Genomic DNA, 22,138 nt, shown 5'->3' with positions numbered 1-22,138 from the left:
CTTGGAGACCTCCAGTGGATATGTAGATCACTCACGGGTGGATGATGCTTTTTCGAGAAAAAAAATTATGCTCTTCTGCAATTCACACCACACGTCCACCGCGCTCCGACGTGAACGAAGATACAACAACAACGATACATCTTTATTGTATTGCAGAGAGTCCAATTGAAAGATCCTGCATAGTGAATATTTCACACAACAAAATAAAACCACGCCGACCGCAATTGTCCCGCGAACGAGACACAATTCTATGCTCCGGACTCGATGTACAGTTCGAAATTCAACGGTTTAGAGGCATCGATCAAGTTCCAACGAGAACTCCAATTTCTTTTGCAATATACACAGATTTTTACTACAAATTTAAGAGGAAGCTGAGGCGGAAAGCAAGATACAACCTATACTTGGAAACATATCACCTTCACCTACAATATCGAACATCAACACAATATCAGAAGAGACTTATAACCGACATAAGTTGGACTCCTTAGCAAAACTGAGTCCTTTTGAAATTTGGTTAGCCAATCGAGCTGTGTTGTCGTCGTTCACAATACACGCTTGCGTCGAGAAATAGAAAGACAATAAGCGCACCGTCAAAATTACCCTATCGTTGAAAATTAGCAATTTGACCGCGTTTTACGGCCACCTACCCAACCAAGAAGACAATAGAGGATTGACTTTCTCCAAAATGGAGACTAAAATTTTGAAGATGTACAAAACACCTCTGTTTCCATCATTCGATTCCTCAAATACTCCGGCATACAACTATACGGGTGCATTCAAGTACAACCCAAGGTCACTCCTCATGAAGAACCCACGTCAAAACAGGCTGTACGCACAGTACTTCGCTCAATCAAAGAATTATAGAAGGAGATCTGTGCGTAATAGGAAAATGTCATCTCCCGCAAGATCAGCATCCTCTTCTACTTCGAGCTCGAAATCATCGGTTTCTCCACCACCATCAACCAGATCTTCTATCTCTCATCCCGCAGCAAAATCCAATTCTCGTTCAAAAGCGTCTGTTTCACCCCCGAGAAAGATATCTGCTTCTCCTCCACCAATTAAAGCAGCTGAAACTACTGCTCACGTCAAGAAAGTTGACCCTCCGTCACCAGAGGCATTTGCTTCTGTTCCTTGTTCAATAACTTCTGTTTTTCCCCGGGAAAATCCATTTTCACCCTCATTTTTGTCAAGGAACCCTGAATATATAGCTACTTCATCTGTTTCTTCTCTTCCAGTAATGGGATCTCAAATCACACATCTTTCATTTGTTTCTTCCACCTCTTCAAAATTACCACCATCTCCAACCCCTTCATCCGCTGTCTCGGCTAGCGCAAGGACCCCTCTACCTTCGTCTTCATCGCCCGCTATTAATGAGATACCACTGCCCTCGCCTCCAACATCTGCAGTCTCAGCTCCCTCGGAGCCAGCCGTCTCCTTACTAAACAAACCACGTCCAGATGATAAGAATGAGATAACCACAAAACTTGATCCTCTTAAGGAAGCACCTTCCGAGGCGAAGAAGAACCATATCACTATCAAAAGTGTTGACCCATTGAAGTCTTACTCTGTTGCTAAAGACGAAAAGATTGTTGCCAAAAGTGGCGTCCCCAAGAGATTACGGCCAGATGATGAGAATGAAGGAACTGCTGCTCGGAGCGAATCACTAAAGAAACGACGAATTGCCAAAGCCTCAAAGGTCGCTACCGAGAAAGCTACTACTCCCAAGCCGGTTGCAAAGCTCTCGAAAGAAGAATTGGAGAAGGCACGCAGTGACTCTTTAAGAAAGCGAAGATACTTGGTATGTCCATCAACTGATATTCCTTTACTTATATTATACTAATTCTCAAATGTTTAGGCCTCAAAAGTACGCAATGACTCATCACGCATGCCATCAAATGCACAGAGGGGGTTGTCCAACGTTACTGGATATGCGTGCTACAGAAATAGTCTGTTACAAGGACTTCTACATCTTCCAAAATTCTTCAATTTCTTAATTGACCAACATCCTGTGGAAACTTGTAAGCTATTTCCCATTTGGGAGTTTGTTGTTCATTGGCTCACAAAGATTACTAGGCGAGATATCCAAAAGAGATTGTTTGGCCTGTTCTCTTAGCCTTCTCTCTTCAAAGTATTGGGCCGTTGATGTTCCTTCCAAGGATATCACGCCAATTCTGAGAAAACTCGAGGTTCAGTGCAAGCGTCTTGGGTGGTATCCTGGACCCTCTGGTCAAGGTGATCCCCATGAGCAAATTACCTGGATGTTGGAAAAGATTGAGAAACAGATCAAGGCGTCGTGAGTTTAATATCCTTTCGGTCGTCTACAGGTAACATGATACTGACCATGTCTATTCAGGAGCGTTGCCAGTATGCAGTCGATAATGCAGCTTGTTCTGAGCAGCAGAATCAAATGCGATCACTGTAACAACGTCTCTGTGGGTGACTTACAAGATGAACTAGCCTTATCCATACCCCTCAAGCCGCGTATCCGAAATGGCTCTGTTTCCTCGTACTTACACAAGTACTTGGATGAGACCATTGAAGGTTACAAGTGCGAGAAGTGTAAGGTAACGGGGGACGTTCATCGCGTACAGTCGATCAGTCACGCACCAGATATCTTGTTCGTCCAGCTTAAACGGTTTGGTTATGACGGAAGAAAGGATAAGCTTGCTATTCCGATCGACCATACCCTCGACCTCAGTCCTTATCGCGACCCTAGTGGAAGCAAGGACTCCATGGAGTACGAGCTTGTAGCATCTGTTTCGCACTCTGGTAGCCTCGACTACGGACATTACACCTGTGATGCTCGTGGACCCGATGGTCGCTGGAGTTGCTTTAACGATGCACATTACAATGCTACGACTTTGGCAAAGGCTTTGGGGGGTAACCAACCGTATATGCTGCTCTACCAACGCAAACAGACTTAATTGTCGATCTGAGTTCGTATGCTAGCCGCTTTGGAGCGCGCTAGATCCCTCTAAGTTTGCGTTTGGATAGAAAACATCAGTTCTTGGTCATTCTGCGAGTAGTCGCTTTGTTGGCCTGGGTGTCCCTGCCTCAAACCTTTCTTGAAATGATGAGAAAGAGTCGGCGATGGGTTGTTGCGCTCTTCCAGATCTAAATAATGGAGTTTAGCTCCCTATTATAATTTGGATGTATGCTGCGCTGGAGTTATTTTATAGATTATGGTTGGATTATTTTGTGATTCCTACTTTGTGGTTCCACGGAGTTTGGGGTTATGTTGAGAGAAAGAGATACCTCCTCGGCAGTTTAAGGTGGCGTTAATAGCGCACGATACCAACTTTATTTCTATCTACATCACGATTTAATAGGATGAAAATGTTTGAACTTTAATGAATTTATGAGAATTTATTGGGTAGTGATTTGTGAGTCTCGCGTGACTGTATTCTCCTTTCCACTGAAGCCAAAACCAAATCCCAATATTCAATACAATCCGAAATCAGCAGCTTTTTTTCTGTCTCTGGGCAAAGAGCCCAAGCTCTTCGGCTCTACGGGAGAATCATGCTTCACATCGTCGATAGATCGTTCGGTTACTACAAGCCCACTCATACCTTTCTCGATCCTTTCGGCCTCATTCATAGATGAAGTAGATAAGGTTTCTTGGGCGCTCAATTGTATATGCATGTCTATATCGTCATCGTTATCGATCATTTGAATTCCTCCGTCGTCTTCGGAGCATGAATAATAAGAAGGAGATGGCGAGGAAGGAGTGGTGGTATCTGGTGTGGCGAGTGTGGTTGTGGTTGTGGCAATGCTGGGTGATATGGCGACGTTTGAGTGTGAAGCGAAATGAGTATCTGGGATACTTTTGGTTTTCATGCTTGTAACAGTTTCTGTAGGGGTTATTGGCGAGCCTAACAAATCTTCCATATCGTACGAAGCGCCAGTAGACGAAGAGACATTGGGATTCTTGTTATCCAATTGTCCAAATGACAATGGAACATCGGCTTCCAACTCCGCCACCTCTCCAAAATCAATCAATAGCTCTTCCTCTATTTCCTTCTTCTTGACCTGGTTGTCGCCATCAATCATCGAAATTCCCTCTTCTCCTTCTCCTTCTCCTCCATCGTCCCATTTCTCCCCATCAACATTGCTCATACTGGGAAATACATAGGTTCCCAAAATCTTATCAATGACCCCTTCGTATTTTAGATGCGAGCTGAGTTTAGAATTTACGTCGATATTGGTGACGCCTTCGATGTTCTCAATTGGTTGCAGACCGGAAATACCGTACTGCAGGGAGGTAAAACGGTAGAGGAAGGCGAGGAGGAGATCGGAGGGGTTATAGACGTTTAGGAGGGGGCCGGAGATAACGGTGCGGAGGGGGAGAACTGTTGAGGTATTAGAGGGGGAAATAAGGATGAAAGAAGGGAGGACTTACGGGAAAGAGTTGATGAGGGAATTGGAGAGCCGATTAGTACCACACTGTCTATGAGACCGAAGGCGTGGCGTTCGGCTAGAGAGCGGAGACAGGAGTATATTACCTGCGAGGGGAAAATTAGCTAACTTTGAAAAATATTTCCTCAACATTTTCCTCAAAGTCTCGACCAGGCTGAACATCTAGAAGTACAATAGAGACTGAAAGAGAAGCTGACACATACCCGACTCCCTAATGAGTATCCAACTAGCATAACCGGACGTTCTCCTTGTGCTCTATTGATCAACGCATCGGCAAGGACTTCTCCAGCTTTCTCAGCCCTCCTCTTAGCTCTCGCAAAGGGATTATCAATCCCGGTAGCCATTTTCAATAGATAAACCGGCCAGAGCGCTCCCCATAAAGTAGCCAAAACGGTCCGTTTCAAGATCTCCATCTTAACCATCGACCATGCATAACTGCCAACCGTGTCCTTTAAACTACTCCCCAGTTCCACCAACGCATTAGTCTCATACCTTAGCGCAAAAACCTCACATCCATGTCCACTGTCCTCGTCTCCGTCGCTGGTAGCAAGTTTCCTCCACGGCTTAACAATATCCCTCTCCTCCCCCACCCACCCATTAATCCCAATTAGCACCCTTAATCTCCTTTTCTCTACCTCTTCTTCCTCTTTCGTCCCAAATTCCCCCCACTCCCCTTTAATATCCAGAAACTTAAAATCCTCCACCTCCCTCGCATACTTATCCATCATTTCCCCCGTCATCCGCGCACCATACGCTCCAAAAAACGTTCCCACCAGCGCGCCATTCATACAGAAAACCCCCAAGAAAGACGCCAAGCCACCTAAGCCCACCGAGCCCATGAGCCCACCAATAGCACCCGCAACGACGGGAGCCGCAAGCCCGCCCGTGACACCGATCAAAGCGGCGCCTGCTACCGAGGCAAGCCCGACTTTCCAGCGACGGGAAGACGTATTCTGGGTTGCACGCGCGGCGGTTTCGGCGTCGGCGTTGAGCGCGGCTTTGGAGGCTAGGAGGAGGGTGCGCGAGGTTTGGATTTCTTCGTGCGTGAGGATGGAGGGGGGAAGGGAGAGGGAACTGGTGAGGTGGCAGAGGAGAACGCGGGAATGCGCGGAGTAGGTTCCGAGGGAGAGGACAATGATTAAAAGACTTGAGACTATATGGATACGGTCTTGAAGGGAAATGGTGGTTAAGCGGGTGGGGATTGGGGGGTAGAGGGTTTGGAAAGCTAGGATGTCTTTGCTAGGTCCATTGGCGTCATTTGAAGCGGGGCTATAAGGAGGCGGCGGTCTCGAAGCGAGAAACTCTTTTCTTTTTTGATCTGCACGAGGATCATCTGGAGAATTCAAAATTTTGCCTAATTGTGTGATGATTGAATCACGCCAAGAATCGAAATAATTCAGAGCTGCTTTTTCCAAAGCGTGTAGCTTGGGCGTCGAAAGGGTTTGATTTAGACGAGCTTCGAGACGGCGCTGCTGGGCTGTTTCTAGATCGATTTCTGCAGTCGGGGTTGAAGAGGGCGAGGAGGTGTTGGAATAGTGGGGATTTGGGTAGGGGGAGACATTTGGATTGGGTCCTGGGATGTTGTTGTTTTGATTGGAGTTTGGTTGATTTGAGGGGTTGGAAAAAGAATCTGTAATTGTTTTGCGCATGTGTTCTGTGACGGATCCGATTAGGATGTTGAGGGCTCGTCGGCGTGCGGGGTTGAGAGTTAGTTTGAGATCTTTTGGATCGGCCGCTGTGGGCGCCATCTTTGCAATTGGGTTTTGGGGGCTTATGGTATGTAGTGATATAACATTGGGACTGATAGCATTGGCTGGATTGGGGGAAAAGTTAGAAAATGGGTTCGATTCCGAGATATATAAGGAGAGAAAATGTCTTCAACAGAATCCTGGAGCCTAATATGACTTGCTCTGAGATCTAGATCTGACTCAGCCCCACTGTGGATTTTTCTTGGAGATGTGCCTCTTCCGTGCAGATTAGAAATGAGAGCCAAGAGGTAGACAATCCGACTTTGTATTTATATTCATGAAGGAAGTTGATGTGGACGTAAGGAAGACAGGAAGCTTCCCTTGCGCTCTACTGCCACGGGGAGTTGTGTCAGCGTGGGATCATAATACAGGGGTAAAAGTGGATCAATTCCGCTTGGCCATCCATATCGGTGTGTTATTGATGTCCCATGTATATGAGATAGTCGAGAATTAGCTGATATAGAAATGAATAACAAAAGAACAAAAAACCAAGTATGTTGATTGTTAACTAGGGTATATTCAACGCAACGACGCCATATCTATCAATTGCAGCTATCCCATCGCTTTAACAAGTATCACCCCCTCTAAATCTTAATTACAACCCATTGATGCCATTTACATCATGAGCATTTTGTGCCGATGACTCCATTCTAGCCACCAATTTCTTGACATTCGCCCATTCCTCACTTCTGGCACTATCCTTGCCCCCAAGATCCGGACCAACTTCAAATATTGAAAGCACGCCGTCAATACCACCCGTTGCGATGCGTTTTCCTTCGGTTTTTTCCCATGCGAGTTTGTTCAAACTCTTGGACATTATGCTTCGACCACCCTTTCGGCCGCTTGGCTGGACTTTAGATACCGGCACCTCGGTGTCCACGGTTATGTCCCATACTTCTAGATTACCTGCTCCATCCACGAGTGAGAATACACCAGGTTTTATAGGTGACCAGGCAGCATCATAGACAAGATCCTCTCGGGTGAAATCGAATAATGGAGCGACTGCCTGGCCTTCCCCTGAGATAGAAGTGGTTGCTGTCGCAGTTGGAGCCCGGACTTTCCATAATTTTACGGTCCAATCCAAGGAACTGGTAAGAACAAGATCGCCGAGATCAACAGGGCCCTTCGCTGGATGGAAATTCAAAGACATGACAGGTGCTGCATGACCACGGTAACTGACTCTTTGATCAGCACCTGCCTTGGCACCTGCTCGATCGTATCTATGGCAAGAATATACAGTTCCTTCTTCTGAACCAACAAGAAAATACGTCGGATCTGTTTGTGGGAAAGCCATACAGGTCGGGCTCATATCTTCGGTTTTTGCGGGTGGGGGAGTTGTTAATGTGAGTAGTTCTTGTGGTTGCGCAAGCATATCTACAGTCCATCCACACATAACACCGTCCGTCGAGCAGGATATGATGTTATTCGCGTTTTGAGTTCCTACGATATCGACAGAATAGACCGGGTGGGTGTGTCCTGATCCAGTCAAAGGCGTCTTTTGAACTGGTGCTGATTTTGCTCTTGTGTCCCAGAGTAAAACTTGACCACTGTAAGCACCACCAATGATCAGATTGGGGTGGAAAGGGGAGAATTTTGCGGCGAGAACATCTGATTGTGCATGAAACACATATTCTGGTCTATCGTGAAGATGCATATTCCAAACCTGAACCAGTCCGTCAGGATCATGTGGTGCGGATGGATTCTTTGTATATGCTGCGAGAACGAGCTCGGGAAATTTGGGTGAGAAATCGATGGCACTGATCATCCTCTTCTTTGACCATCGTTCATCGTAGAATTGGGCAATCTCCTTTATCTTCCGTCGGCCCCTTCCGCCTGTATTACCGTATTCATCGTCGTCCCCGACTCCATTTGCGCCACTTAATCCGTAATCTGCAAGCACATCGTATTCCTGATCTAATGCTCTTTCGATGACCTTACTTGATCTTTCAACAAATTCCATAAAGTCTTCTGACGATGTCACAGCATTGAGCTCTTCGTTTGTCAAAATTCTCGCAGGGAAATTTACTGTGGATAAATGCTGGGACTCTGGTCTTACAGCTCCATCCACAAGGTCTCGAGTTGCCTTCAGCTCTTCCTCGATTTCCCGGCGAATGTTCTCCCTTAGTTCTTCCTCTCTATTTTTTTCTCTCCTGCTTAGCCGTTTGCTTGGCGAGTGAACTCCAGGAGGTTTGTCAAGTTCATCTTCCGAATCGTCGAAACCTCGAGGCCTAGAAGTTTGTGTACCCCATTCTTCCGTTGTTTGTACCCCTTTACTGTATGAGAATACTTCCTTGATTGGAGATGGCGGAAATTCATAGACTGTAGATAATGGAACCGTGGAAAGAGACTGGGGAGTCGATATGGATAATGGCTGGGTCTGCGAGACTTGGGCATTCGATAGGGTCGATTCGGAAGGCTCATTACTTAGTTCACCGGCACTTAATACACTGTTTGGTCGACTCCCTCTCGCCGGCGATCCTGCTCCGCCAGGACCAGTCGATGAGGGTCTACTATCTCCAACTAAGCTGGAAATTAGATTGTCAAGTTCCCTTCGATTATCGGCTCGTCCTGGTGTCGGTGATGCAAGCTATGGCTTGTAAGTTTAATTCAGGTATGAGGGTAAGTTTAATTACATCACTTCCACTTCCTATGCTCTGTCTGCTTACGGAAACTTCTCTCGCGCGGAGTTCTCTTTGCCTCTTTAACTCTGCAAGTTTGGCTTTCTTCGCCAGAATTTCATCTCGTCGTTGCTGCATTTTGCGGGAGTTCTATGCCCATCTAATGGGCAAATACCTTTATTTTACCGCAATGTTGTTTTGTTGAAACAACTTAAAGCTCGCAGATGGTAGTTGAGTATTCCAGAAAATGTATGGGCCTGAATAGGAGGTTGTGTTATTACAATTCATACATACAAGTAGACACGCATAATAAAAGTCGCGTTTGTTGAATGCGCATTATTGTAATTTAGATATCACGTGGAAGTCTGGTCCCGCAAAATGCCGCTGAAGCTTGCTCGCGATATTTCATCCGACCACCTTGAAAAAGTTTATCGCCGACAACAATCACCCTACCTGCCTTTCGTTGTGATACCGAGCTCAATTGGTATTTCTTAAGCCACTACTCTTCTCACCATATCATCCCCGGCATATTCTTACAACTGTTCCCGATGGCTTCAACTGGGGTAAACGTACGTTTTAAGACTTCGCGCAATCCTTAACCCGGAGACTTCATTCCAAGTTGGAACTCTTTCTCCGCAGGTCTATTGGTGAAAGAAAGTGCTAATATGGATTTTCCTATAGGTTCTGCGGTGGTCAGCCCTTGGTGCCGGTGTATTCTACGGATTTTACCATCAAATGAGCCTATCTTCTGCAGCAAAAGCAGCAGCAGCAAGCAGGGAATTCGAGCACAAGCAAAAGTTAATTGAGCAAGCCAGAGCAGAGTACGCAAAGAAGAACTTGCCTGCGAGCCAGAAAACCGGAGGTGGTGACAGTACGTGAAGTTTCATTAGATTTCGATCTCTACCACATTTACACCTGCCCAAATCCGCAACAGAATGAGGATTTTTGAGACCATTTCGAGAACTGCAACCCGAACTTCTCGAATGAAACATTACTGACGCTCAAAAACAGTTATACGGGATCCTATGGACAAGAATTTCGATCTCGAGGCATACTTGAAGGTTCTAGCAGCAGAGAACTAGGGACAGTCGTGGGATGGGGGTTTTAATTTCGGGTAATGATAGAGGGGCATCGCTGAATGAGACCATCTGTGGTAGTTGTTATGGGCTCCGGCGATGTTTGGAGAGGGTTTCTAGGGTTTGAGCAAACACACAAAAGCCTTTAGACGTCACTTAGGTGATACTTCTTGTACATTGTACTATAGACGACCAATACAGCTGGGAGCTTCTGTTGTTGGAGACCCAATTTTCACCTACGAGCACCACAGAAGGAAGTACACGTCGAATGTTTCGAATTCGGATGATGAAAGATTTCCCAAACTTCCTTTTGTTCACACGGGATGAGTATATTGAGATATTCATCCCCCCCCCCTTCGATCAGCCAGCCCAGTCAAGGACATATATTACCGCTTTACCTACAAGAAAATTATAGAGGAAATAATTACACCTCGGGTTTTTACTATAGAGCATAAATCCTTCGCACTGATTCGCTTGACAATGACGGGATCAGAGAATAAAGCAAGGAATGCATTCGTCTCTTTAACCAGAGCCATACAAAATCAGTGTGCGCCCCAAAACAGTATCACTTAAACACTTCTTGAGATATTGAGATAAGCATCCTACATTTGTTACACATCACAAACAGAGAATAGCCATTAATGTGTTGATCTATTCACGTGATATCTAGACTAGTGCGGCGGGTCACCGAACTTAATCCCTGCGAACTGACGCGGAGCTCTGAAAGTGTGGCATTGCGAACAGATATGTGTTAATCCAGAGAAACTTTCAAACAGCGACAACTTTCCTTCTCACCATAGCTGCCATCAACATGGTTGCAAAAACTCAGGAACCGTTCTTCCAAGGGAGTACGGGAAAGAATTCTCGTGGGGTTTTAAGAATTGTAATTCTTTGCTTAATTGCTGGCGCTGCAATTGCCAGTCGACTATTTTCTGTGATTCGTAAGTACCTCAAGCTTTACACATAATGCTCCGGGCATTTTGCATTCTTTATGGCATTGAAGGACACAGCCCTTTTCGCCATTCTTTCTGCCAATGCCCAAGCTATGCAATAAACGCTAATATCATTGTGTATAGGATTCGAGAGTATAATTCACGAATGTTAGTACCCAACGAACCCCTCAGTGGGCGGAGCTCTCTTGCTCCAGATCTACCCCAATGAATGCTCGGGAACTAACTTGCATTTAGTTGATCCTTGGTTCAACTTCAGAGCTACAAAATACTTGGTCTCGAATGGATTTTACGATTTCTGGGATTGGTTTGACGACCGAACATGGCATCCACTTGGTCGAGTTACGGGAGGAACTTTATACCCAGGTCTTATGGTCACCAGTGGTGTCATCTACCATGCTCTTCGGGCTCTTACTATACCAGTCGACATTCGAAACATTTGTGTGCTTCTTGCACCTGGTTTCTCTGGTTTGACTGCCTTCGCAACCTACCTCTTCACCAATGAGATGTCCACATCCCCTTCCGCCGGTCTTCTCGCAGCCATTTTCATGGGAATTGCTCCAGGTTACATTTCGCGATCAGTTGCAGGCAGCTACGATAACGAAGCCATCGCAATCTTCCTACTAGTTTTCACGTTCTACCTCTGGATTAAAGCCATCAAGCTCGGATCCGCATTCTGGGGTGCTCTTTGCGCCTTGTTCTATGGATACATGGTATCAGCCTGGGGTGGATATGTTTTTATCACCAATTTGATCCCTCTCCATGTCTTTGTATTGGTGTGCATGGGAAGATTCAGTCCAAGAGTCTATGTCAGTTACTGTACTTGGTACGCACTAGGCACGTTGGCAAGCATGCAAATTCCATTTGTGGGATTTTTGCCAATTCGCAGTAGTGAGCATATGTCTGCTCTCGGTACGTTCAACCTTATTCTGAAATATCTATGTGCTAATCTGTTCAGGTGTTTTCGGCCTTCTCCAATTGGTTGGATTCGTCGAGTTTGTGCGCTCGGGTGTACCAAGCAAGCAATTCGCTACTCTTCTTAAAGGGTTTGTCCTTGCCGTTTTCACTATCTCCTTTGGTGGTTTAGTACTTTTGACCGTCTCTGGCGTCATTGCTCCTTGGACTGGTCGTTTCTACTCCTTGTGGGACACTGGATACGCCAAGATTCACATCCCTATCATTGCCTCTGTCTCTGAGCATCAGCCAACCGCATGGCCAGCTTATTTCTTCGATCTTAACCTTCTCATCTGGCTCTTCCCAGCCGGTGTGTACCTTTGCTTCTTGAAGCTTGCTGATGAACAAGTTTTCGTTGTTGTGTACGCAATCCTTGCCAGTTACTTCTCTGGTGTCATGGTTAGATTAATGCTTACTTTGACCCCAATCGTCTGTGTGGCTGCAGCGTTGGCATTGTCCAACATTTTGGACACTTACTTGACCTTCAAGTCACCAGAAGAACCAGCCACAGCTGCTACTGTAACTGATGGTGCTAGCAATGGTGCCATAAAGAAGGCCGCTAAACAAGAGGAACTCCGTTCCATGCGTCAACCCCTTGTCGGTATCTACACTAGCTTCTCTAAGATTTCTGTTGTTGGCGCCATGACAACATATCTCTTGATCTTTGTTCTCCACTGTACTTGGGTTACATCAAATGCCTACTCATCTCCATCTGTCGTGCTCGCTAGTAGAATGCCCGACGGTAGTCAGCATATCATCGATGATTACAGAGAGGCTTATCAATGGTTACGACAAAACACGAAGGAAGATGCGAAGATTATGTCCTGGTGGGATTACGGTTACCAAATCGGTGGTATGGCCGACAGACCCACACTCGTCGACAACAATACCTGGAACAACACCCACATCGCAACTGTCGGAAAGGCAATGAGCTCTCGTGAAGAGGTCAGCTACCCTATAATGCGTCAACATGAAGTCGATTATGTTCTTGTTGTCTTCGGTGGTCTCCTTGGATACTCTGGAGATGATATCAATAAGTTCTTGTGGATGGTCAGAATTGCCGAAGGAATCTGGCCAGATGAAGTCAAGGAACGTGACTTTTTCACTGAACGTGGAGAGTACAGAGTCGATGATGGTGCCACTCAAACCATGAAGGACAGCTTGATGTAAGCAACGCTAATCATAATACTTCTGAAAATTTGCTAATTAGTCAACAGGTACAAAATGTCATACTACAACTACAACTCCCTCTTTCCACCCGGACAAGCCCAAGATAGAGTTCGTGGCGTAAAGATGCCAGAAGTTGGACCAGTTCTTAACACTGTTGAAGAAGCATTCACTAGTGAGAATTGGATCATCCGAATCTACAAGGTGAAAGACCTTGACAATGTTGGCCGAGACCATGCATCAGCCGCATCATTCGATAAAGGAAACAAGAAGAAGAAGACACTGAAGAAGAGAGGGCCAAAAGTTTTGAGAGTTGAATAAAGAGATGAACTCTGCTTTGTATCATATTTCCTTATCCTGGGTTGGGCGCATTGAAAAATAGCACGAGTCCAATGTTATGTATAGAAAATAAAATGTACTCGTAAATATGGCCCTGTGTTGAATTCAATTGGCTTCAGGTATTGATGTGACAGGTATGAGATCCATTTGACATTCAGTTTCATTAGTTCATAGCCTCCAGTATGGACTCCAGGGTATAGCTAAGAGGGGTTTTCAACATCATGGTTTACTAACAGTAATAAGTCACTTCATCATAAAATACCGTCTACCTACCTATCTATCTAGGCAGTCATTGCTAACTTTATGTTAGCTGGAACAAAACACCTGCTCCTTCCCATGATACAACTCGAAGCATTGTTTCTCTTCACTTTCCCATCCCACGTTGTTCAACCTTTGGACAAGAGAGCTCCCTCACCTCACCTTCAAAGGCCGAGATGAGACTCTTTAATAGCCGATGAGAACCCGAGAGAACGATATGTGCCACTCATCCATAATTATGGGTCGATAACAGTGAATAGCATCTTTTGGTTTATCTCTGTTTGTGAATCTACTCATAATAGACTACCTAGGGAGAGCTCGAGAAACCATCATAACATAGATTGACAACCTCGTTTCTCCCATCTTCTTTTGCGCACCTATACAACCAAATATTCCAAGGCAAAATCGCACTTCAAATTCTCCTTTACTTCTTTCGTTGACTCGACTTGACTTTGTATTCAAATTTTAACAATAATTGCTCAATGGTAGGCAAGAAGCTTGTGATTTTGTGCTACCACTTTACTTCAATTCTTTCATCTACTTTCGAACGTTTTTACAGGACTTCCATCCGTGTGTTTGTGTCGGAGCAGCAACAATAAGACAACGTAAAAGCCACAGACAACAATTCTAGGACGGTCCTCGGCTGCCAATATGCTTACTATGTAAGTCTGTTCTCCTTCATTCGAGTTGAGCAATTCGATTGAGGTTCTTTTTCAACTTTCTAGTTTCTAATCAACAATCTCAGGTTGCGAGCTGGCTCTCGGAGCGATGGTGGCTCTGACTCTACCGAGGAAATTGTAAGAGATGGATACCCCTATTATTTCAAGAAAAACAATGGCCGCATGGTCATGGCGAGAAAGATCTCTAAAAATCATGGAGGCAAGAATTTTAGTTTGTTAGGTCAAACTTTCGGAATTCACGAACCCAGGAGAAAAGCTTCTATAGAAACCTTGAGGAAGAAGAAGAAACTGGCGCGTTTTCCTATCCCACGACCTCCTTTTTCGACCGCGCACCCACCACAACACTTTCCCACATATGCACCACCACCAATTCCCTATGCGCCAACCATCCCTCAACAGCCTTTTCCGAATCCAAATTTCTTTGCTCAGGCAAACCCTGGATTTCCTCCTTTCTACCCTGTTTCTGGATTTCCTGCGGCACCGGCACCGGCAACAGCACAGCAACCCATGCGATGGGCGTTTCCACCAAAGACATCAAAGCCACCAGATTTTGAAGAACTTCGAAAAGTAGAATCTGATTTTCTCCAGAGAGCAAAGTCAAAGTCAAAAAGAGACGGAAACAATGATGACCATACAGAGATAAAGACAACCACAACGACCGTCATCACCAAGCATATCTGTGTCAGCTGCCAGAGAGATCGTTCTTCTAAATACCATCTTGAAAATCCAATCAAGGCTGGCGAGACTCCTACTCCTGGGTTTTGTCGCAGGTGTCGCAGAAACGCTACTTCTACTAGTGGTTCAAGTAGCGATGACAGTGATGACAGTGATTACAGTGGTTCGAAGATTCATAGTCATAAAGGAAGAGGAAGAAGAAGAACAAAGGTGAAAGATTCAAAGGTACGTTAAATTCCTCAGTCATTTTAAAGGTTCCCTCGCTAATATCTTGCAGAAAAATTACAGACGCAAACCCATATCTCGAGTTCGTTCTATTGAGTTTTTGAGCCGAGATAATGAGAAAAGAGACAATGTCCACTCTAACGACCATCGGCATGAAGTCGTCGTTGAGGAGGAAGTTACATGCGAAAGTAACCCCGCACCTAAGGACCCAGCTCGACGAAGTGAGAACAACTCGAGACAGTCAGAGTCCAGAAGCTACACTCGTACTCGTGAAAGAGATCCTTTTGAGGAAGACTCTACTGCAAGAGAAGAGCCAAAGTTGAGAATAAATATCACAAATCGGTCTTTATCGGTCAGTCCGCCATCAATTGTCAATGAAACCCGAGAAAAATCAGTCCACTTTAACCAACCGACGAGAAGAGCAAACACTACTGCTCAAGCTGCCTCTCAAAAAGATCTCCATAATTCATACAGATACGTTGAGCCACTTCATTCTGCTACTCGCCACGAATCTCTGCCAAGATCTGTTCGTTTCTCAAAAGAATCTCTCCCGAGCTTGCGCACAAAAGTTCATTCTCAGAGGAGACGTTCTGAGCGTGCATATCCTGAGCGTACTTATGATCATGATATCCATGAGCAAGTACATGAACATGTTTCTCGTCGTCGCTCCGATGAAGATATTATCGTGGTTGAAACCGAATATGAACAACCTGAATCACGGACTGGGCCAAGAAACCTGCCTCGCCGTCGCCCGCGCTCTTCTGACGAAGATTTCATTGTTGTCGAGACGGAACATGAACTTCCAAGATCCCGAACCGAATCTAGACATGATCTAAGAAGACCACAGGAGAGACATCGAAGTCCCCCACGTACCCCCATCAGGACTCGAGAAACCTACATTACTTCTGAAATGGATCGGCATGGTAATGAGACGCAGTATAAGTGGACTACTACAAGCCGAACTAGTTCAAGCTTAAGCTCTTTGATGAGTTCCATGCCAAGTGTTCGGCGTACTTCTTCAGATATCCATCATCCTCCAAATGCCCGTCACTCTCCAGATTCTAGCGAAGAGTTTAATAGAGCTTGTAAGTATCAGACTATCTCTTTCAAAGCATTTGCAATCAACTTGACTGACTGTGTCTAGATGAAATGGCTCATCAGAATTTGCCAAACCCAGGACCTCGTCGTCGTCAACGTAGCTCATTTAAAAGTTATGGAAGTTTTATGGATGGCACCAAGACACCTCCTCGAGCACCAGATCCACCAACTGAGAACGGTATTTGGGAGCCTAGAAATATGCCCAGAAGTGGAAGTCGTTCAACTTCTCAGATCAATTTACCTCAAGTTCCTCAACATCAAAGCACTCCTCGAAACAAGCAGGCATGGGTGAATGCATCGGCAATTGATCAGCTTGGGCGATGCTTGGATCAAAATCTAAAATCACGGGTTCGTTCTCGATCGTCTAATTCTCAATCTTCAGGCTCAATGGTCACTCAATCCGATTCCTTCACAACAACAACAACATCGGCAGGCCAATATGAACTTAGTGTTTCGGATTCTACACGTTCATCAATGGTCCCTCAACCAGTCTCAATCCACGATACCACAGACAGTGGGAATGAAGTTGAATCCACTCTTGCCGCACCAAGTACAAAGGCAGTTCTTAAAAAGAATCCAGCTATTGAGCCTAGTCGTCGTCGTTATGGACGTGCTGAGATTACAAGTTCCAAAGTCGACGACAATGGCCATGTTATCCGTTCAACTTCACAGAAGTACAGGGATCAAATTGGAAACTATACATCATATGTTGAGTACGGCAACGGAGCAGTGGTTGGTAGCGAAACAAATCGTCTTAACGCCAATAACCGCAATCGAGATGCTGCAGGTAAAGATGATAATGCTACCATCGTTGACGACGCTACAGATCTGACTCTCCGAACAGTTCGTTCAAAGGCTGCTGTGCTTGATCGTGTCAAGCTTCGACGCCGAGTATCTTTTCAAGAGAACCCTGAGTATTCGACTACTCCTAAACCATCTAGAGAGAACTCTTGGGCCGAGACTACCGGTTATGATGCAGAGCAATCATATGGTGGAAATACCTACACCAATGATCAATCTTGGGATGCCAATGCAGATCAATCCTATAGTGCTACTACTAACGACCATCAATCATGGGGAGCTCAAGCCACCGAAAATAAATCTTGGCGTGCCAATACTAAGACCACTGGTGATGACTTCTGGTCAAGTCCTATAGATACCGAGACCGTTCTTCCAGACATAGGCGGTTACAGTGGTTTCGCTGGTGCCAAGTGCAATCCCTTAGATTTCAGCGGAGGCGCTTATGCATCTACTCCTACACCCAAGTCCAAATCTGGTCCTGGAGGGAATGGTAAAATTGGTGGTGATGGTAATAAGAAGAATAAGAAGAGAACTGATGATGTTGATGATGATGATGGCTGGGGTCCCATCCCTACCTTTTCTTCTCTCAATCTCTAAGCTCTTCTCAACATTTCTTCACCTTATTCTAAGACACTACAGCACAAACAAATGGCTCGGCGAATTGGGAATCGGTCAACGGCGCACGATCATCGCTCATATTATGATACTCATGCATACACATGCTTGCAAAAGATATACAAACGAAAGATGTTTGGGTGTGTAATTGTTCACAATCAATCAATCGATCACTCGCTTTCTTTTGATTTTTCTCTCGAGTTCTCTTTCATCTCTCCTTTGCTTTAATTATTTTTCTTTTATTTTCTTTGGTTTAGGTTTAGGTTTCATTGGCTTAGGTTCTAATTTGAATGGAGATAGGAAGGCCGGCTTTGAAGGAGTTACATCTACGGGCTAATTTGATTTGCATTCGTCCTTTGTTTTTTCTTGCGTGCGAAGTTGACAGAGTTGGTTCTTTTACTTCTTTCCTTGATTTCGTTTTTTCTTCTTTCTCACACTCTCTCTCAAATTGAACGGATACATACAATCGAGCCGTGGGAACACAGTACCAGTACCAACAACACAGACTACAAACTACAGACTACAGATTACAAAAACCAGTCGTTCAACAATCACATCCAGTATTCTACGAGAGATTCTGATCGGGTGTATCATGGGATGCGCGGGGAGATATTTTATGAGAGGGTTTACTTCGTTCCTTGACTTGCACGCTGGGATACTGCAGGGGTTAAGATGCACTTATGGGGGTACGTTACGGGATAATGGATATGAATATGGATACACAGACTTGGGGATTTCGAGAATGCATGCATGCAGTACTGCTAGCAGGTGGATGTTATGACTTAGGTTATTTTAATAATTGCTACGATTCGCTTAGGAAGGAAGGGACTTGGTGTTATGAGACGATATAGAAAAAATTGAAAAAGATGAATAAAAAAAAAGATTAAAATAATATGCTTCCCGTATCGATGTTTGGTGTTTGCTATTTGCGTTTTATCGTGTGGATGGGCTATCTAAGTATGTCTGTAGGTAGTGCGAGGAGCCTTGAGCAATAGTAGGTGGAATTATATATCAGTGAAAACACCCGTATCTTTGGCAATGTTTTCAGAGTTTATTGGTATGCACGTTTGCTGGTGTACATCCGAATGCTTCCTGCAGACAAACCAATCCGCTTTAGATAATATATCACAAAAATATTCTAGCAACTGCCAATATGAATATGCTTCCTACATTCCACTCCACAGAAAAGACAAGCCACCTCCTCTTTGGAACTTGAATTAAATAAAAGAACCTCTTCCCTTAACGCTTCAAGACCTGTACAGAACATCTTCATAACATTCACAGGTAGAGATAAACTCTACAGTTGACTTCCAATAGATACAGATATTTGGACCTCGTCATTATGGGTGTTAGCACCTAGCCAGCCCAGTCCATCACCTTCCCAAGAGTTCCTAAAATCCCATAATATTTGAAAACTTTCTCACTCTTCTATCCATTCTAGTCCTCCCGCGAAATCTTCAACATCGATATCCATCCCCAGCCAACCAAACCACTCATCCTCTGTGTTTATCATATCTTCGAAATCTTCTGATATGATAAATAGTTCTGATAAGATATCGGACGTGGCTCTCGGTGCGCTATCTTCTGGTTCCGATAGGTACTCGATAGTCGTATTAGGTGAGGATATAGTTGGATCGATCAAATCTTCAATGTCGGTATCAATATCAGTATCCATTCCTAGCCAGCCAAACCATTCATTTCCCATATTTATGATTTCTTCGAACTCTTCCGACATGAACAAAAGGTGTGAGAAAATCTCGGAAATAGCCCTAGGCCAGATATCTTCTGACGTATCCTCAATCATGGCGTCAGATCTCAGTGAAGTCTCTTGCATGACTTCTTCAGTTTTTGTGCCGTACCGCCTCGTATTGTCTAATATATCCCCAATGTTTTGGGATATGGGAAATGATTTGGTAGCTTCTTCCTGGTCTTCATATTCAATAACAGGGTCTGTTTCCATGTTCAAATTCTCCGGTAGAAATTCAGTATCTTTCAGTGCTGGAAGGGGTTCCCCGTCTTCCGCCATTTCCGGGGGGAAAGTCTCTTGCTCACGCTCAAGTTGTGAAATTTTTCGACTTCCATCACTGTGTAAAGAAGAATTTTTCTGCCAAGGGTTTTGAGAGGCAGAAGGTGCGTGAAACGATGAACTATTCTCCAAAAATGCAGCTCGTTTTGGCACTCTCGCTAAGTTTATCTTCTCCGCGACATCGAAAACCTTGATAGGCACGCTCCTCGATTTGGTAGTCTCTATTAATAATCTGATGCGTTCCGGTGCCGAAAGCTCTTGGTCCTGTTTTTCTTTTCTCTTTTGCGCCAACCCAATACTATCTAGTACCGATGATCTTTGTCTTCGCTCCTCTCTCTCTATCAACACTCTAATTTCGTTTGGTATTGAAGTACTTGGTTCTCGATATTTATCCACTGTAGCATCTTTCTCCTGCTGAAGTGAGGTTGGAGCATTGTTTTCATGACTTCTACAAATAATCTGGGAATTGTTTTGCGTAGACTGAGGAGGGAAAGTTGCCTTCCCATATGTTTTTTGTCGAGCCAATGTACTTTGTTGTATATTTTCTCTCATCTTATCCCTCAGCTCTTGTAGCCTGACTTGATATGTTTTTGGGCTCTTCATGATATGTTGACTTGGATCCTTCTTCTGTGGGCTGGATCCGGAACCGAGACTTCCAAGTTTCACTCTCGAGAGAGTTTTCCGTCTTCTTCCCTCTTCCTGGAGGTTATGAGGTCCAAAGATGTTGGCTTCGGTGTTATCATCTTGGAGAATTCGAATAGAAATCTCTTTCGCATTTTGCCGAGAAGGGGATACAGGAAGTAGACCCTGTGTTTGTAGCAAAGCTTTGCGTGCCATTATTCTCTTGCGTAGATCCGCGATTTTGTTCAGACGCTCTTGCTGCAGAGTAACTACTCCAGAACCGCTTCGCTCCATAGTTATTTCCCTACTAACTTCCTGCTGGTTGTTATTTGGCTTGGGACGAAGAGCCGTATCATTATGATGCAAAGCCGTTCCAATTGATTTCTCCTGTAGAGGTTGCAGAGAAAGAGGAACAGGGACAGGAAGTAATCCATGGGTTTGTAGCGAAGATTGAAGCTCTTTTGCCTTCTTCCTTTGTTTTCTTCGATTCGGTTTCTTCCGTCTTGTACGCGAGAGACTTTCTGAAACAAGATTCTCTTCATGTATATCTACATTCGCGTCCCAATAACAATCGCCATATATATCCTCGTACGCATCCCCATAGATTTCATCGTGGATATCCTGCTCTGCTTCTTCTTCTGTCCAACCACTCATCTCAGAATCCATGGATCCCTGCCGAGTATTACTACACATTGAGTCCTGGGGCGATGGCGAAGGGGTGGAAGAAGTAAGAGGTACTTCCGCTTGAAGCTTTCGTGTACATGTCGCTTTTTCCACGTTTCCAATAAGCTTATTCCGCGCTTTCTCCCTCGTCAAATTATCCTCCCATGTTTCTGTTTTGGCAAGACGATCTGCTTCATCCCTGGCTTTAAATGTAGCGAGCTTAAATGCTCTGAAATTAGGGATCTGCGGCGGCCCTTCAATCAACTCTCCCTCTTCCAATGTATCTTCTCCCATCCCACAATACTCAAAGACACATGTATCCTAAGCAAAATGCATTGAGTAACGACGAAATCTGTGGATTCTACGTTAGCAACACTTACAGTGGTATTATGAAGATCCTCCATTTCGAGATCCATGTTGTAAGATGACAATCATGAGTTCAGGAATCTGGTGAGAAGGAAACAAAGAGAGCACGATTTGCTGTTTTGCGTGGGGTTTGATAAATGTATGGAAATGCATCAAGGTGAAAGAAAAATAAGGTTATGCAACTAGGAGGGAGGCACTTCCTTCCCTCCTTCTGCATTTGAACACAAACAACTTTTACGCAATGAAATGGTTTTCAAGCGTCATCAACTAACTACCTAGGTACACAATGTCCTAAATTGAGATCCAAATTCAAATATTGAGTGGGATCTTAAGGTTGAAGAATCTTTTACCAATCATAGAGAACCAGAGCAATTTAAACTCATTTGCTCATTCGCTCATATACTCCATACCTCAGCCCACAACTACCCCGAATTCCTCGTTCAAATGCGTGCAGATACTCATCGCTTGTGGTGTTTTCATAACTCGTGGGATATATGCACGAAGAGGTAGCCTCAGAGATAGAATAGCCAAGTATCTTACAACGATATCAAAAGAAAGCCGGTGCCCATATCTGCTAGAGATGTGTTCGTGTACATCGATCCTCAACTCATGATACGAGCTTGGTAGTGTAAGCTGCTCAACAAGCAATCTTCATTGAAATACACCAAAGTTGGCTGTATTTTCAAATGCTTGGTGAGTGGATGGTTGATCTCCCCTGAGTGGTCTCTTGCTCTGAATATTGGGAAAGATATACCTCTTGTATTTGTTCACTCAAACTCGTTATCTTTTGATTATCTTGATGAGCTTTAGCGAAACAGAGGGTTCAAATGGATGTTTCAACT

General features: G+C 44.6%; 7 protein-coding genes across 7 annotated transcripts; 4 read left to right on the top strand and 3 right to left on the bottom strand.

The window, feature by feature from the left end:
• The first annotated feature begins 46 nt into the window (after positions 1-46).
• Positions 47-3,350, top strand: BCIN_02g02280 (hypothetical protein). Its single transcript, XM_001558824.2, has 4 exons — positions 47-1,798; positions 1,856-2,018; positions 2,074-2,293; positions 2,354-3,350. The coding sequence occupies exons 1-4, from the start codon at positions 686-688 to the stop codon at positions 2,922-2,924; spliced, it is 2,067 nt and encodes a 688-aa protein (XP_001558874.1). The 5' UTR covers positions 47-685; the 3' UTR covers positions 2,925-3,350.
• Position 3,351: 1 nt separating this feature from the next.
• On the bottom strand, positions 3,352-6,485 carry BCIN_02g02270 (hypothetical protein). The gene is made up of 3 exons (XM_001558825.2): positions 4,620-6,485; positions 4,400-4,502; positions 3,352-4,349 (listed from the first exon to the last, which is right to left on the bottom strand). The coding sequence occupies exons 1-3, from the start codon at positions 6,162-6,164 to the stop codon at positions 3,442-3,444; spliced, it is 2,556 nt and encodes an 851-aa protein (XP_001558875.1). The 5' UTR covers positions 6,165-6,485; the 3' UTR covers positions 3,352-3,441.
• A 45-nt stretch (positions 6,486-6,530) lies between these two features.
• Positions 6,531-9,102, bottom strand: BCIN_02g02260 (hypothetical protein). Its single transcript, XM_024691181.1, has 2 exons — positions 8,798-9,102; positions 6,531-8,751 (listed from the first exon to the last, which is right to left on the bottom strand). Exons 1-2 carry the CDS (start codon positions 8,918-8,920, stop codon positions 6,760-6,762), a joined length of 2,115 nt encoding a protein of 704 aa, XP_024546951.1. The 5' UTR covers positions 8,921-9,102; the 3' UTR covers positions 6,531-6,759.
• A 90-nt stretch (positions 9,103-9,192) lies between these two features.
• BCIN_02g02250 (hypothetical protein) lies at positions 9,193-10,106 on the top strand. Its single transcript, XM_001558827.2, has 3 exons — positions 9,193-9,351; positions 9,464-9,653; positions 9,794-10,106. The coding sequence occupies exons 1-3, from the start codon at positions 9,331-9,333 to the stop codon at positions 9,862-9,864; spliced, it is 282 nt and encodes a 93-aa protein (XP_001558877.1). The 5' UTR covers positions 9,193-9,330; the 3' UTR covers positions 9,865-10,106.
• A 433-nt stretch (positions 10,107-10,539) lies between these two features.
• Bcstt3 lies at positions 10,540-13,386 on the top strand. Its single transcript, XM_001558828.2, has 5 exons — positions 10,540-10,799; positions 10,935-10,958; positions 11,046-11,720; positions 11,767-12,928; positions 12,980-13,386. The coding sequence occupies exons 1-5, from the start codon at positions 10,670-10,672 to the stop codon at positions 13,248-13,250; spliced, it is 2,262 nt and encodes a 753-aa protein (XP_001558878.1). The 5' UTR covers positions 10,540-10,669; the 3' UTR covers positions 13,251-13,386.
• A 575-nt stretch (positions 13,387-13,961) lies between these two features.
• On the top strand, positions 13,962-18,506 carry BCIN_02g02230 (hypothetical protein). The gene is made up of 4 exons (XM_001558829.2): positions 13,962-14,188; positions 14,272-15,106; positions 15,159-16,191; positions 16,251-18,506. The coding sequence occupies exons 1-4, from the start codon at positions 14,178-14,180 to the stop codon at positions 17,600-17,602; spliced, it is 3,231 nt and encodes a 1,076-aa protein (XP_001558879.1). The 5' UTR covers positions 13,962-14,177; the 3' UTR covers positions 17,603-18,506.
• A 153-nt stretch (positions 18,507-18,659) lies between these two features.
• BCIN_02g02220 (hypothetical protein) lies at positions 18,660-21,528 on the bottom strand. Its single transcript, XM_001558830.2, has 2 exons — positions 21,311-21,528; positions 18,660-21,251 (listed from the first exon to the last, which is right to left on the bottom strand). The coding sequence occupies exons 1-2, from the start codon at positions 21,344-21,346 to the stop codon at positions 19,041-19,043; spliced, it is 2,247 nt and encodes a 748-aa protein (XP_001558880.1). The 5' UTR covers positions 21,347-21,528; the 3' UTR covers positions 18,660-19,040.
• Between the last annotated feature and the right edge of the window lie 610 nt (positions 21,529-22,138).

This window comes from Botrytis cinerea, chromosome 2, assembly GCF_000143535.2.
Source record: "Botrytis cinerea B05.10 chromosome 2, complete sequence".
Classification (NCBI taxonomy): Eukaryota; Fungi; Ascomycota; class Leotiomycetes; order Helotiales; family Sclerotiniaceae; genus Botrytis; species Botrytis cinerea.
This window is presented reverse-complemented; position numbering and strand designations above follow the sequence as displayed.